The sequence below is a fragment of the Micrasema longulum genome, unplaced genomic scaffold (assembly GCF_059751315.1).
Source record: "Micrasema longulum isolate JH-2025_06_02 unplaced genomic scaffold, ASM5975131v1 h1tg001870l, whole genome shotgun sequence".
NCBI lineage: Eukaryota > Metazoa > Arthropoda > Insecta > Trichoptera > Brachycentridae > Micrasema > Micrasema longulum.
In genome coordinates this window covers 167409-183978 of record NW_028279044.1, presented here as the reverse complement: position 1 = coordinate 183978, position 16570 = coordinate 167409, and the positions used below count along the sequence as shown (strand labels likewise).

General features: G+C 32.0%; 1 protein-coding gene across 1 annotated transcript in view; it reads left to right on the top strand.

Moving 5' to 3' along the window:
* The window catches only part of LOC148273687 (trissin receptor-like), a 43004-nt gene extending 26747 nt beyond the window's left edge, over window positions 1–16257 (top strand). The window contains exons 5-6 of the mRNA XM_088238346.1: window positions 6459–6569; window positions 15411–16257. Coding sequence (XP_088094472.1) covers window positions 6459–6569; window positions 15411–15935 — 636 coding nt within the window. The 3' untranslated portion in view covers window positions 15936–16257. The remainder of the gene's footprint in view (window positions 1–6458; window positions 6570–15410) is intronic.
* Window positions 16258–16570: the final 313 nt, after the last annotated feature.

Below are 16570 nucleotides of genomic sequence, written 5' to 3'. Positions count from 1 at the left end.
ACTGAAAGTTTGATAAACAACATTGCAAGGTAAGTAGTATTATCCACGACAACTTTACCACTACAAGAAGGATAATGTATTTATTTATTTATTTTTTATTTATTTATTTATTTATTAATGAAATCATACAGTCTTTATATAAACAACAAGGTACAAAAGAACAATTTTAAAAAGTAAGACCAATTACAGATTTCACACTAATGAATGCAGGAGGAGAGGGGAAAAATAATTTAATTCTAAAAAAGTAAAAATAAAAATATTCCATAAAAAGTTCATTTAAAGGAGAAGACATTGTAAAGCTACTCTACTTTCCTCCCTCTCCCTCTGCTTCCATGAACATTTCAATTTAATTGTAAAAAAAAATCACAAGTAACAATAAAATTATTCGATGCAGGTAGTAGATGTAGGTAAGTATAAATTAAGAGTTGAAATCAAATTATTAAAATTAAAAGTAAAAGTTAAAATTAAAATGAAAAGTTTAAATTAAAATTAAGTTAAAAGTTTAAATTGAAAGTTAAAATTAAGAATTAAAATTAAAAAGTTAAAATTGAAAGACAAAATCAAGAATCAAATTAAAAGTTAAAAGTCAAGCAGGAGATAAATTTAAAATGTCTTTAACTGATATGATAAAAATATGGTATTTACAATGTAGTATGTCGATGTCACTAAAACTGTCATTATAGGTAATCTGTATTCTTCGTAGAGTGCTATTTCTTAAATAATTAGTCATTGACTTAGGAATGTCGAAGAGTACAGATTGACGAGTTCTACGGACAGGGACTCGATATGAAATGCCTCTAACAATTTCTGGGCTATCAATTACGTTATTAACAATTTTGTATAGAAAGCTCATATCCAACATGGTACGCCGAGTTGCGAGATTTTGAACCTTGTGAAAATTAGCTGACTCAGTCCTACTTGAGAATGAAACATTATTTCTGAAATCTAATTGTCTAAGAAAATAATTTTGAATATGTTCAATACGATTTTTGTACGTATTATATTGAGGATTCCAAATCGGCGAACCAAACTCGAGGACACTACGTACATATGAAAAAAAAAGTTTTCTTAATGCGTCAGTTCTTGTGAAAGGTTTGGTTGATCGTATGACAAACCCTAACATTTTGTAAGCTTTTTCTACAGTATTTTCTATATGTTTGTTAAATGTAAGTTTACTATCAAGTACAACACCAAGGTCACGGACTTCCGTAGAAGAATTTATAATTAACTCGTTGATTTTATACGAATAATTAATTTTTTTAGAACGAGTGCGGTAAAAAGAAATTTGCTGACACTTTTTAATGTTAATAGACAATCTGTTTTTAATGCAATATGTGTTTAATCTATTAAGGTCTTCTTGAAGATTTATACTGTCTTGATCATTATTAATAGGTAAATATACTTTCATATCATCGGCAAAAAGACTGAATTGTGCGAATTTGAAACATTGACTGATATCATAAATATAGACATTGAAAAGGAGTGGCCCGAGGTGTGAACCTTGGGGCACTCCTGATGGTATAGAAGAAAAGTTTGAACAGAAGCCACCGATTACAACAGATTGACAGCGATTTGTCAAATAAGAAGTAAACCATCGCAAAAGATCTCCGTGAATACCCAGATGTTTGATCTTTAATAGAAGGGTAAGATGGTTTACTTTATCAAAGGCTTTCGCATAGTCAGTGTATATAGCATCTACTTGAGTTTTATTTTCAAATTGAGAGAAAATGTATTGAGTGAATACTGCTAGATTAGTTGTTGTTGATCGTTTTCTAAGAAAGCCGTGCTGCTGTTCGGGAAAGTTACGTGACAAATGAGTATAGACCTGATCATAAACAATTTTTTCGAACATTTTACTAAATACTGGAAGTATGGAAATTGGGCGATATTGGGCGATATAACATAATATAATAAATTATATACACATATATATATATATAAATTTATGTAAGTCTGCCTTAGCATGGATCTTCTCCTACAAGGCGTTACATGAAACTATGTAATCAATATGTTAAATATGATTAGATTTGATAAGAGTACAAATATTTAAAGTAAAATGATAATAATAAAGTCAACATTGCGTGGTTATTATATTTAAAACCAAATTATTTGGCGATATAAGGCGAAACAAGCGGTTCGCTATTGAGTCCTGGTGCCGAAACTTATGTATGGAATTAGAAAAACAAGTATGAAAGTCTTGTCGAAATGTAATTTTAAAGGCTGAAGCATCATAGACAAAATTAAGAAAATAGTTCTGCGTGGGTTTGGACATATAGGGCTAATGGATGGCGAAAAAAAGGATAAAAGGATTTACGATGCGAATGTTGATAGATACAGTAAACGAAGAAGACCGAGAAAGATACGGCATGACCAAAACCAAAACATTCTTGAAGGGGGACATGTGAAAAGTCGGAATAATTATCGTGCGTGTATGAGAAGATGTGGTATAATGTATATTGTGGTAGGAGTATAATGAGGAAGTTTAGTGGTTTTTTTATTTTTTGTTAATAGACTATTAAACTAAGTCAAAAATGATTTAAAAAAAAATAAATTATATCGTATTATCAGCGCTACGATTTTCTAAAGTTTTGTATTTCTGAAATAACTCCGCGTGTAATGTCAGAGGTTCATTTCTACTTATTCTCATTCAGTTCTTCCCATTAGTCCTGAAGCGACAAGCAGACCGGAAATCTTCCATACCTCTCAGATCATAGGTTGATTCACATTAACCAGTGACGTCATTCAAAGTAGTGCGTTTTTATCAGCATATTATTTATTATTTTTTCCGTACATTTTCAAGAAACTTTGCGGTACAATTTAATGCTTTAATTTTTACCGCGGGCAAGAAAACATTTTTTGTATCCAATTTCCCGTTGGGCTGAAGTTCTTCTTTGTAGAGGAAGCTGGGTCTGTATGCAAAGATAAAGTGATATGGCGTTCTGTACTCTCTGCTTACTCTTACGAGAAAACGGCGTGATGGTTTGTTGGTTTGCTATAAAGGTGTATATGGATTCATTTTTAATCTGCAAAAAACTCTGAAGAAACATTATAATATAAAAAACGAGGTATAAACACCATGATTTACAGAAACAAAAACTGACATAATTGTTGAATGCGTCATGTGGTGTAGATAAGGTTTAAAACAATTAGTTGTTTATGTTAAGACATCGTAGTGTTGTGGTACACAATAACACCATAAAAATTATATACCCACACGATTTAGGTTGACAATACACTTAAACACTACCACAGTATGTTTTAATTTTCTGGGTTATTCAGTCAGGTTTTCAATAATTACCATACTTACTGGTAATCTGCAGTTAAGTAGAAATTCAAATATTATAGGTTATACTTAAATATTTTCTTTTACAAACATACAATGACATAAAAAGTTATGCGAAATGTTCTTAATATAAATCTTAACTTATTAAATGTAACCTTGTAGATAAAGAAAACCGTAACGACAGCAAAATGAACAGGGTATTTATTTATTTTTAAACTTCAAGCACAAATAATTTTGGCGGACTATCTTTCAGCCAACCAAATACAGACTGGTCAAGGGAAGAGTTAATCAAAAATTTGTACTAAAAAACGAAAATATATACATAAATAAAAGACCAGATTCATTAAAAATAACAGCTGTTTGATATTTAAAACACGTAATGTTGGTAGCAAGAAGGGATGTTAGTTTTTTGTGAGGTTAAACAATAGTCTAAAGAATTTGAGAATTGTCACATCAAACTTTATGGAATTTAGTTAAGGTGGTTTTTCGAATAAGGCAAGTGCATCCCCGAAAAAAAGACGACCTTTATTTCATAGATAGAAATTGTAGGAAAAAGATAAGGTCCAATATTCAACAATGACTGCATAACTGAATATCGCACGCAACTATACTGGCTCAGTATCAGGTATAGAAGAAACATTTACATTTTATCACAATATTTTAAATAATCCCACTTCTCCTGTTTATCTGAGAGAGCTCTTTCAACCTCTGTCACAGCATGGGCTATCTTTTCATTCGAGTAACGAAAAAACCCTTTCAATACCCATTTACTGCTCTACCTTTTTTACCTCCTATTTTATAGTTGTAGCTGATCGATTGTGGAATAATCTACCCATTAATGTCAAAGATCCCTCTTTAATCAAACCACGATTTAAATGTCACAAGTATTATAATACACTAACAATACGTTCATATATCATTGATTTCCTCCAATTGAACGGTTTGGGTAGGTAAAGTCTGTTCATTTTTCATAAAATTTCCAAATAAACAAACCAGCCGCGTGATATCCGATGGAAAATGGCCTATTTCACACATATAATATTAATCGAAACGGCACGGTAAAATTAAAGTGGATTGATATTTAATAGATTTGTTTGTACTTATTTGATAATAAGAAAAACAACAAAAATACAGAAAAAATATCTACAACATTATAAGAAAAACAATATTTCATAATATTTATATTTTTTGTTTTTTTTTTGTAAAATTCCTTATTCAATGATTTAAATGAAAATATCAATAAAAACGCCATAGTCAATTTATTATTAATATAATTAATTTAATATAAAAAAATTATATATACCAGCGTTCTTAAAATTTCAATTTTAGTGACCATTTTCAACGAGTTGTAAATAACTCACTATCGGAAAATGGAAATCAAGTTGGGGTAGAGTGGGGTTCGAACCTCGGACTTCTGATTCGTGAGTCCATAATACTGGCCACGGGACCACAATTATTTTTTTTAATGATAGTTTGATCCAAATCATTATTTAAATTTAGCGAGTACTCTCAGCTAAAAATCCTGCGAAAGAAAATCGACTGGAAATTAGTCGGTCTAATGGTGTAATGTTTATTTTGTTTTTGCCAGGCATTAAATAAACAAATAATTGCTTAGCTATAAATATGATCCACCCTATTGTACGAGTATTTTATCATGCAGTGTAGATTTTTGCCGTGGTGTGAAGTGGGCCAATCATGCGATATCACGCAGTGGACTCGTGGTTTGCACGTGCACAGTGGTCCAGTCTCCGTAAATGTACGGTAGGAAGAAATTTTGCCGTCCTTATAGGGTGACCCAATAAGAGTGCACGATTTAATTTGTTAAAAAATCGCATGTTTTTTTGAGCGACTGATGATATTTTTACTGCATTGTAAAGTAGACATGTTTCGATTAAGTATGGAACAAAATATTCAGTATATGGCCCCTGTGGCTCTGAACACAGGCCCATGCTCTTTTCATGAAATTTTCGATGACATTTTAACGATAACATTTTAAGATGTGGCTCTATCTCACTGATGACGCGTTGGATCTCAGCCTTGAGCTCAGGAGTTATTTGTGGTTTATTCGCATAGACCCGAAATTTCAAAAAACCCCAAAGAAAGAAATCGCACGGCGTTAAATCGCAAGATTTTGGTGGCCAATTGACATCGGAATTTCGGGAGATGATTCGGACTGGAAATTGTTGCTTCAATAAATCGATTATTTCGTAGGCGTTGTGGCAGGTGGCGCCATCCTGCTGAAACCACGCGTTGTTTAGATCTTTACTATCCAGTTAAAGCCAAAAGAACTCCGTTATCATGTTTCTGTAACGAATGCCATCCACAGTCACTGCATTTCGGCATCTTTTTCAAAAAAGTAAGGCCCAGTCACTAACGCCTGACCAAAAACCGCACTAGGCAAATGCTCGTTGTGGGTACATTAGTTTTTTATGGATCACGCGCGGATTTTCTAAGCCCCAAATTTGACAATTTTGTTTTTGACAAACCCAGCCAGATAAAAATGCACCTCATCGGTGAAGATGATTTGTTTCGAAAAATCGTCATTCACTTTATTTTGCTCCGTCACCCATTGAACAAATTGCCGGCGCTGTGCATGGTCTGCTGGTTTGAGGTCCTATGTGACCTAAATCTTGTATGGGTACAGGTGAAGATCTTTTGTCAAAATTCGCTGCTTTGTACTTCGCGAAATTTGAAGTTGTTGCGAACGATGCCGAATTGATGTTCCCGGGTTTTCGGTAACACTATCCGTAAAGGATGCTGTAAAAGCAGCAATGTTTTTGAGAGACCGACTAGTACGTCGACGCACAGTAAACTGACTGTCCATTATCGACCCAGTTTCTTCAAATTTATTGATCACTCTTCGAATTGTTGACACATACGGTGCACTTCCACGACCGAAAATTTTGCGAAATTTGCGAGCGGTTTCAGCGTAACGTTCTCCATTTTTGTAATGGGTTTTCACAATGATAACGCGTTGTTCAGTTGTGTAGCGCTTCATTTTTAATATTCAAAACAATTGTTGATGCCAGCTGTCAAATTTCAGAGCTGCAAACTGCAAATAAAAAAATGGCGTCAAATTTGAATCGTGCACTCTAATTAGGTCACTCTGTAAACTGTTCAAATAAATAAATTGTCTGCATTTATATAAGGAAATGCGAATGTGTTATGTTTCCAGGTGTTGTACACGAGAATCGCGATGGGACTATGGCACAGTGCGCGCAGTATGGAGAGGAGGATTTCCCGCGTCCCCGCCGCCCCGCCGCCGCCGCCGCTCCCCTTGTCCGACGTGAGTCTCCTCACTGCTATTTCATTACACCGCACCGCACCGGCTTGTTACGTAACACGAAGTTTCACTTTGCGCTGCACGCTGTATAACGTTTATTTGCTGGTTGTTGATGGGTAGCAGTTACCCATCAACAACCAGCAAATAAACGAAGGGCGTAGAAGCGATATTTTTTCGGCAAAATGGCGCAATCCTTTTGTTGACGATGTATCCCATAGTATACTTATGATTTTATTTTTTCTCATTAACTAAAACACGAGTAAAACAGCATTTAGTTAAAACTGCTTTACCGTATTTTTTCATTCATAACAACACTATCACAATTTATAATAAACTTTGATTAAAACAAAAAAAAAACTTAAAATTATTGTTTCCTTGAGCCAAGATGTCAAACTGAGGGTTAAGCAATATTTTTGTGTAATGTTTTGCCCACTGGCGCTGTTGAAATAAAAGCGATACTTAACAAATTACAACAGGGATGGAGAATACCTTAAAGTAGGGAATATGGAAGTCTAGGCATTTACAGGGCTTATGACCTGTCATTGGCTGGTTTAAGTGGCCACTTTACACACTGTGAAACATTCGAGATTTGGCCTATGTTTGAACATCCATATTTCTTTAATTCTTCCATTTGTTGATTTTAGTGAAGTTAAAGAGCTGAAACTTTTATTGTTGTGAAGAGATTCATCTGACTGAATTATTTCACATACTAGGCAACGCCTGAAAACAATTTTTACATTTTTAAACTTCTTCTTGGACCAGTTCCCTTATTTAAGGTATTCTCCATCCCTGTTGTAATTTGTTAATCTTAATGACTCCTGAGGGGGTGAAATCCAGTCTTTTGTCTACGAACATTTGGGAAAACTCAAATATTGTAATAAAACCAACTGGTCCAAGAAGAAGTTTGAAAATAGAAAAATTGTTTTCAGGCGTTGCCTAGTATGTGAAATAATTCAGTCAGCTGAATATCTTCACAACAATAAAGGTTTCAGCTCTTTAACTTCACTTAAATCAACAAATGGAAGAATTGAAGAAATATGGATGTTCGAACATAGGCAAAATGGTGAATGTTACACAGTGTGTAAAGTGGCCACTTAAACCAGCCAATGACAGGTAAATGCCTAGACTTTCATATTACCTTATTTAAAGTATTCTTCATCCCTGTTGTAATTTGTTAATCTTAATGACTCCCGAGGGGGTGAAATCCAGTCTTTTGTCGACGAACATTTGGACAAACTCAAATATTGTAAAAATTAATTAATTAATAAGATGTACACATGGAATAATACTTTTTAAAATATTAGCAATGTTGTAAGTCTAAATTTATAAAAACATGAGATTTGCATTACTCAAATAAACATACATCTTGATTACAAAGTATCATACGTGTAAATTTGAAAATGAAAATATTATTTCAAGAGCGGTGTTTTTATACGCCTTTTACATTTGATGAACTTTTTATTTATGCAAAAGAGCTCGAACACGGCAAATGTACACGTAATATTATTGTGGGCGAGGAGGAATATGCTAGACAACTAGACGTATTACATACTATTTACGGCTCATAGTTACAAGGCGGGTATGTGTGACAACTTTAGCAAGACCGTGTCATGGAAAACATTTTGTGAAAGAACATTAAAGGAACAAAATTCTAAATCACGTTTGGAGTATATCCAAATATTGCAAACAAATATGAGGATATCAATGCATCATAGTGGAATCCTCACGTACGGAGGGTTCCGGGTTGGATTCCCGATGAGGACAAAAAAAAAGTGATTTTTTCAAGCCTTGGTGTTCTGTGTTGTAATTTTCCACTATAATATTTTAATTTCAATTTTCAATTTCAATGTTTCAATATTTCAATTTATTTATTTTATAAACGTTTGTGTATATTACAAAATATTTCAATGCATACATAAAACGAAAAAACTAATACTAAAATTTAAATATACAAAAATGTTAAAAAGAAAATACCCAGCAGTTATAGAGAAAGAATGCTATTCTCTATGAACTTTTTATCATTAATATGAAAGATGTCAATATCCGAAGAGATACGGTTGAGTAAAGACATTGCTTTTTCTACTGGCATTACCATCGGCAGGTTGGTTCTGCAACAGGAAGATAAAACAGCTCAAGCTGTCTATGTCTAAGGTAGTCATTAGGAACATAAAGAAAAATACTCTCCGTTTCACCTATGTTGATCGTAATACCACGGATCAATCGGACAAAATACATAAACAAGTATGCATTTCTTCTTTTCTCCAAACTATTGTAGCCAAGCATTCCCAGTATGAAGTCAGACGGATACAACCACGGATAATATCCGCACTCCCTTAAGTAAAGATACCTCAGAAATTTCTTCTGAACCATCTCCAGCATAAGAATTCTGGGCCTCCTGGTCCGTTATGGTGCGAAAAAAAGATTGGAAATTATCTTAAATATTATATACACAACAATCAAATAGCAAAGAATTTTCAAATAAACATATTTATAAGCCTTATTTCATTTAAATTATTTATTGACAATTTTTGATGGAATTCCATTGTAATGATGTAATAACTTATATTTCCATATAAGTTATTAATTTAAAAAATACTTGGTACACTTCCACTTATTTATTTTGACCAATATAAGCCAATTATAAGCGCTTCTAAGTATGTGAGATAATTCTTAAAAATTACATCTTTATTGACAAAGTGTTTTGCTCTTTTACTTCACAAATATCAACAAATGTAAAAATTAAAAAAACATAAGTCAAAAGATTCAATCGCTTAAAACAATTAATGACAGATGATAACATAAGTTCTATAAAATATTTTGACTTCCGTTTTTATTTCATAAATAATTTCTTCATATAATTGAGATATTAATCTATCGCGAAATTAAACTTATCTGATGGGCTTCCTTAAAGCTCGCTCGACAAACAAGAATAAAATGAAAGAATATTTCTTTTAAAACTCTAAGTTAATTATTAGTAAAAAAATATCTCATCAGTATCAATCATTACTTGAAGGTCAAAGGCAAAGGGTTTGACAGAGATTTAAGTTTTCTTCATGCTTTTTCTAAACCACTCTTAAAAACATGTTTAAAACAATATTTATTATCAATATGAAGTTTGGCCCATTAATTACCTAGTTGTACGAAGCGATTGCTTTATATTTTGAAAATTATAATTTACCATGTGTTCCTAAAAAATGTAATCAATATGCGTAAAATAAAAAAAAGCAAAAGAAAACAAATAGTACGTGTGATGTCACTGAACTCCCCCTAAACGGCCTAAGAAGTGAAGATCTTTGCGCTACGCATGTTTGTAGATATTTAAATCTTAAATTCAAACGTAAAAAAGAAATTAGAAGTATAAATGTTTTATTCATCTGAATGAATATGCAAATAAATAGAAGGATGTTGTTTTTTTGTGTATGAAAAAAGTTTGTTTTTGAATGTTTACAAACAGCCTTAGTTTTTTGTGGATGTCAATTAGATTCTTTCTTTAAATTCCTTATAATTTCTATCGATTTATTTCTTTTTACTGGATTTTTGGCAATACTTAAATAATATTAGTCGACATTCAATACGTTTTAAAAAATCGTATTCCTATATAAATGCAAACCTGTTGGTGAGAAGAACGGAGTTTAACATTTGCAAAAAAAATCTATATTTGAAAATATTTATTTTTTGTTTTGGAATTCAACCATAAACAAGTACCTAGGCGAATTCAATATTTGAATATTAATAATTCATCATACGTACAAAAAATCTGTATACGGCTAGTGATATTGCACTTTTTTTATTTTGCTTTGGGCAACAGCAAATCACTCAATGGCGAAAAGATTGAAATGTCGAATTTAACGACAAATATATATATACTCGTAGTTAATCCAAAATTCGAATCACAAAAATACGTTTGATGAACCAGCTCATAGCAGGCAAGGCAAAGTTTGGGCAGGGCAACGTCTGTCAGGTCCGCTAGTATAAAATTATAATATTATATCAATTTTAAATGCAAAAACGTTCAAAATTTATTTCTAGGGGATTAAAAAAAATTTAATATACAGACGACAATTTTCAAAGATATTTTTTTTTAAAGATGACACTGAAAAAAGTTGGATTTTAAAATTTATCAGAAAAATAATAGTATTTTCAAAGAGTGTTATTAAAAGTACGGTGAAAATCTTATCATCACAATAATTTGTATTAAAAAAGAGCATAATATGCTTACACCGCTTAGCGCTAGCAAAAAATATATAATCTATGTGAAAATAAAAATACATATATCATTTTTCCTTGAAAATTAGTAACAAATTTCAAAAATATGTTATCCTAACTGACGTGTCACGCATATGCGAGGAGAATTTTAAAAAGTAAGATTGTGAAATATTTCGCGTACGGCGTGTGGCGGATTGAGAACGGATTTGTTTACACGTATACCTGAAACATTATTGTGAAGATTGTAGAGAAACAGTCATTTATTCCCCATGTCTTTCATTAAAGACGGGAAGATTAAGAATTTAGATTTCGTCACCGTGAAATACAAATGTTGAAATTTACTAGACTCGAAGCTCCGGGTACTACAGTATACGTAATACTACAGTAATACGTAAGGCAGACTTTCGCTACGTCAAATCATAAAATAAATCCGTAACCGAGAAGATAGAAAGAGTTTACCAGTGTAAATTTTAATTTCTTTTAAATTTTGGATTTGGAAGACGTTAATGTGATTTTTATTTAATAAACCAATAAAAATATCTCCTGAGCATTGAATGAGAACTAGAAAAAAGGAAAAGCTTAGGCAATAAACATACGTATATCATATCTACAATATTTATTTATTTAAAACTTCAAATACAAAGAAAAAGTACTTCGGCTGACTTATTGCTAAAAGCCTTCCAGCCAACCAAAAAACAGAATGGTCAAAAAAAGAGATTGGTCAAAATTTTGTACTAAAAAACCATAAATATATATTAAGATGTGTTAAAATAAAATATTGAAAAAACCTAATTAATTAAAAATAACAGCTGTTTTTTAATTGTGAGACAAGGCATGCACATATTAACATTAATGATTTATTTTTTTAACTTGATGAGGAAAATGTGGGATCAGATAATGAATTTGGAAGGAGAGAGAAAGAGGAACCAAGGAAAAAAAGGGATTTAAAAAAATACATCTGAGAAAAAAAAAAGCAGTAAAAACTCAAGGAGTTCAGGGTTCTGGGGATATATACAAATGTTTCAGGCGTTTCTTGAAGGTGGCTATACGTTTCATAAAATGAGTTTTTATTTATTTATTGTATTAGTGTACACGGCACACATGCCATTTATAAACATGAACATAAATACATTAAACATAACGGGGTATGTACTTTTGTTTGCTGAGCACAAAACATAAATGTCATATTATAATATGTATAAATAAGTAACAGTGCTCGATTACAAAATTAAGAAATAATTCAAAAACAATATATTTATACATTTCGAACCGAGTTGTAGTCCAGTGGTAGTATTGTGAACTCACGGGCCGAAAGCTTGAGGTACAAATCCCTCTCTACCACACTTTGATTTTCATTTTTCCAACACAAGTTATTTATGACTTTTAGGAAATAAAATTTTAATATATCAGTAAATAATAAGAACTCAGGTATTTTTCTTTTTCTTAAAAAAAAAATGTTACAGTTGTTTTATGCATTGTACTAAATAATAACGCTATGCGATTCATTATACTTAACATACTTAGGTAAAAAAAAAAAAAAAAATTATAAAGATAAAAAATAAATATTACGCAGTAAATCAGAAATGGCAAAAATTATAAATTCTTAATTTGTTGGTATTGTTACAATGTACATATATTGAATGTCCTAGGTAATACAAACAGTCTCGTGCTAAGAGCTCATGGGTTCTCAAGAATGAAAAATAAAATATAACTAAAAATAAAATAATAAACCCTTTTAAAAAGTAGTATATAAAAAAAAGGAAACTTAAAAAAAAACAATTAGTAAAAACGTATACATATATATAAATTTAACGGGTGTTTATTAAAAAAATTATTTTTTTCTTTTTTGAAATCAACATAAATATTTAAATATGATCTTAAGTTAACAATTTTTATTGTAACAGAGCACAACGATAAAATGTGTTTCCAGCTGCGTGAGGGGTTAAATGGTTTCTAAGAGATCGGGCAAGGATCAGACAAAAACCGCGAGCAAGGCAAAGGTTTTTTAATTTATATTTTTTGCTTGTGATTTTGGCTCTTAAAAACAAGAATAAGAAAGTTATAGGAGAAACGACAAAAAAATCTACCCTGGAAAATGATATAATGTGAGATGTTTAGAATCAGTACTAAAGAGTTATATTACAATAAAATATAATTACCGTCTAAATTTAACGTAAGCATTAAATGAAATTGTGGGCTAAGAGTAAAGAGGTACATTAAATTAAACGTAGTTATGCAGAAAGCAGCCAGCCATAGAAAAGTGAAACTGAGATAATAGCACTTTGATGAAAAGTGTGAGTGATGAAATCTACACAACAGTTGACTTAGACAAAAATGATAAACAATGAATACATTAAAAAAAAAAATATTACAAACAAGAATCCAATTATGTATTTGACCAGTTTTAATGATTTTTAAAGTACCGTTAGTTTTTTTTGTGTTTTCTAAAAATTGAGAAATGCCTTTTTTGTGATCGACACTATTTTCAGAAGGTGATTATAACAGTTTTTTGTATGAAAGCGGTCTGGCAATTCTGAAAATAGAATTGACCTTACTACACCCGATAATTGTGGACTGGCTGCTTTCTGCATAACTACGTTTAATTAGTCTTATTATTTACATTTGGCAAAAAAAAAACGAAAATTTTTATTATTTATCATAAAGAATTTAGTCAGAAGTAAATCAGCATCGAAATTATTCTGGGCAAGTAAAATTTTTACGTAAAGAGTACTTTTCTCCAGTATTTTGAAGGAATTTGATTCTTTTAAAGAATTTGAAGAGGGGACAGTCAAAGAAGAGATGATCGTCTCATCGTCAATTTCGCAAGGGCACATTGTCGAAGTAAAGACATTTATTCTCAATAAGTGCTAGGCAAAAGACAATATTTTATTCTCAATCTTGATATTAAAGAAATGCTTAATTTTGATTGCTATTCGATTTCAAACCATGGTCGAATGGGAATGGAGCATTGGATACTCCCGTAATGGAGCAGAATGGAGCATTGGATACCCAGTTGAAGAATTCTGCCAGAACATTGTCCACTCAGATCTGATTTTATAAAACAAAGGTTGCAACCATATCAAAGCTTAAAACGTATAATTTTCGCTGCCGTACAAAAACAACATTTTTATTTTTAATTATATTAATATTATAAGAATTTATCAAATAATTGGAAATGTAAAAAATACGTTCGGAAAATTTATGTTTTAAATATATTTAGTGTATATTAGAGTACTTCAAAATATTATCGTAAACTATATGACTAAATCAAAATTTAGAATCGGGTTGTGGTACTGTGGCTAGTGTCTCGGTCTCACGGATCAAAGGTCCGTAGTTCGGATCCCACTCTACCCCAACTTGATTCCAATTGTCTAATAGGGAGTTATTTACAATTCGTTGAAAATGGCCCCCAAAATGAAATATTTGGGTAAATCATAAGAACGCAAATATTTATTTTTCAATAATAATAATTATAAAAAAAAAATAGAGTGCAATCAATTTGATAGTTTAAACTTTGAATAATGTTTTTTGTGAGAATCTAAAAAAAAAAAAACCTTCCCGCGAAATTTCATACCAACTGGTGATTAAAAATAGTAAATTGCAAATTAAACTATAACATTATGTAATTTGTAAATGTTTATGTATATATATGTATATGTATATATATTTATATATATTTGTGGGGGTCGTAGTCCATTGATTGATGATGCACGAACGCGCAACAATTTCACCTAAAATATAGAGCAACGACTGCAAGAAGAAACTTAGCGCTTTCTTTTGGATACAATACATTATTTTCTGGAAAACTAATAGTATGGCACATAAAACGTCCGCCTACATCAGTGCAATGTCCTGAAGTACATAAAGTTCATTAAACTTTTATTTCCCGCCATCGAGATATGAAGACCAAAAGACCTCGGCCTATAAAAAGACCACAGGGTGGGGTAATGCCCAGTCAGCCCAAAGAATCAGTTCAACCAAGTCAGTCAAATGCAGTCACTCAGTTCCAGCTTGTAGTTCAAGTGCAGTCAGTTCAACACATCATCGCCGTTACATTTGCGCGACATAATTCAATTAATTATTTATTCGCCATGCAATAAATACAACATTGAACGCTAACCTCGTTTTTTTCTATCAATCTCCAAGCGGAGTAGAAGCTCCACACCCCACAACTAGCCATATCCTACATTTGAAATAAATATACGTGTTTTTTTCGTTTTTTAAATATTTTGATTTATACTCTTTAAATGCATATTCAACTTAATATTTTTTCTTATTTTTTATTTGTATTTAATTTATATTTTATTAAGGTAACCAACAGTTCTACATACATATTTATAGTAAACAAACAGATATCGTGTAATTGAGATGTTATTGCCTGGCTTAGAAGTTGTACTCCCCCCTTTGAATCTGGCAAAGTTTAAAATAAAAATAATCAAATGTATGAAAACTAACTAAATCAAAAAATTTCAAGGTATCGCGAGCTTTCTATTTTTACAAATTGAACATTTAAAAACAAGATAGAACGCAATATTGGCACTGAAACTGAAATTATTACTGAAAGATAGATGCCCTATTCATTGTTGACGGTCTTGATTTAATTTATTAAGTATGATTTTTTGATGATAAATATTAAAGGTCCCGCTCGCTGAGACGACGTTAGCCGCTTCCCCCACCACCGTCCCCGCCCTGGTATCCACGTGGCCAGCCAGGAGCGCGCCGCGCAGTCGCCACCTCAACCACCTCTCCAAGAACGTGCTGCGCGCCCGCCGTGGCGTCATACGCATGCTGATAATAGTAGTGCTGACGTTCGCCCTCTGCAACCTCCCCTTCCACGCTCGCAAGATGTGGCAGTACTGGTCCCCCAACTACCAGGGAGGAAGTGACTTCAGCGCGCTCTTTACTCCCCTGACATTCCTCATCACCTACTTCAATTCAGGTATCAACCCTCTTCTCTACGCTTTCTTATCCAGAAACTTCAGGAAAGGAATGCAGGAACTCTTGTTCTGTAACTGCGCGAGCAGCCAAAAAAAAAAGAAACAAATGAGGCTGAACCAGCAGTTGGGGAACCACCAGCAATCTCTCCTCCGAAGAAGCTCTACTAGATCAACGAGAGCCCCCTGTAGTACTGCTACTCTAGCAGCCAACGGAAACGACTCTTGAAAGTTAATAAAAGCTCCCAAGTCACCTTGTATGATTGAGATGAAAGAAGTTCACTCGGATGAAGCCAAGATGGAATGAGTTACTAGAAAGCGTATATCTCGTACTTGTTATATATTATAGTTTCAAAACGTTTGATATCAACATTATTCTTAAGTCGAGTAGATTCTTCAATGTTTGAAAAATATGGGCGGAGATACTTGAATTTTTCTCGGTTGCTTCAAATGATATATTGAAAGGTGACCTTTCAAATTGTATAAGATTATTTTTTTATTTTTCCCAAGTGATTTTTATTAAGGTTTGAAAAATACGCAAAATCGCTCATATAAATTAAATGTCCAAGCACCTTTTTAAAAAATACGATTTTGCAAATAACATAGTTCTTATCAAAAAACTGTGATACTATTATTAATACATTGTAGTACAAAACATTATTATTTTTTGCTATACAAAGAGTAATTTATGTATGTTTGTACTTTATTTGGCTAAATTATGTATGCCATTTATATTATTTATATATATAAGGGTAGTAAATGATCATGTACTTACGCAAAAAATAATAATATAACAAGGTCAAAAAAATTAAAGTTTACTAAAACTTTAAATCTAAGTCAAAAAGAAACACAAGTATACTAGAA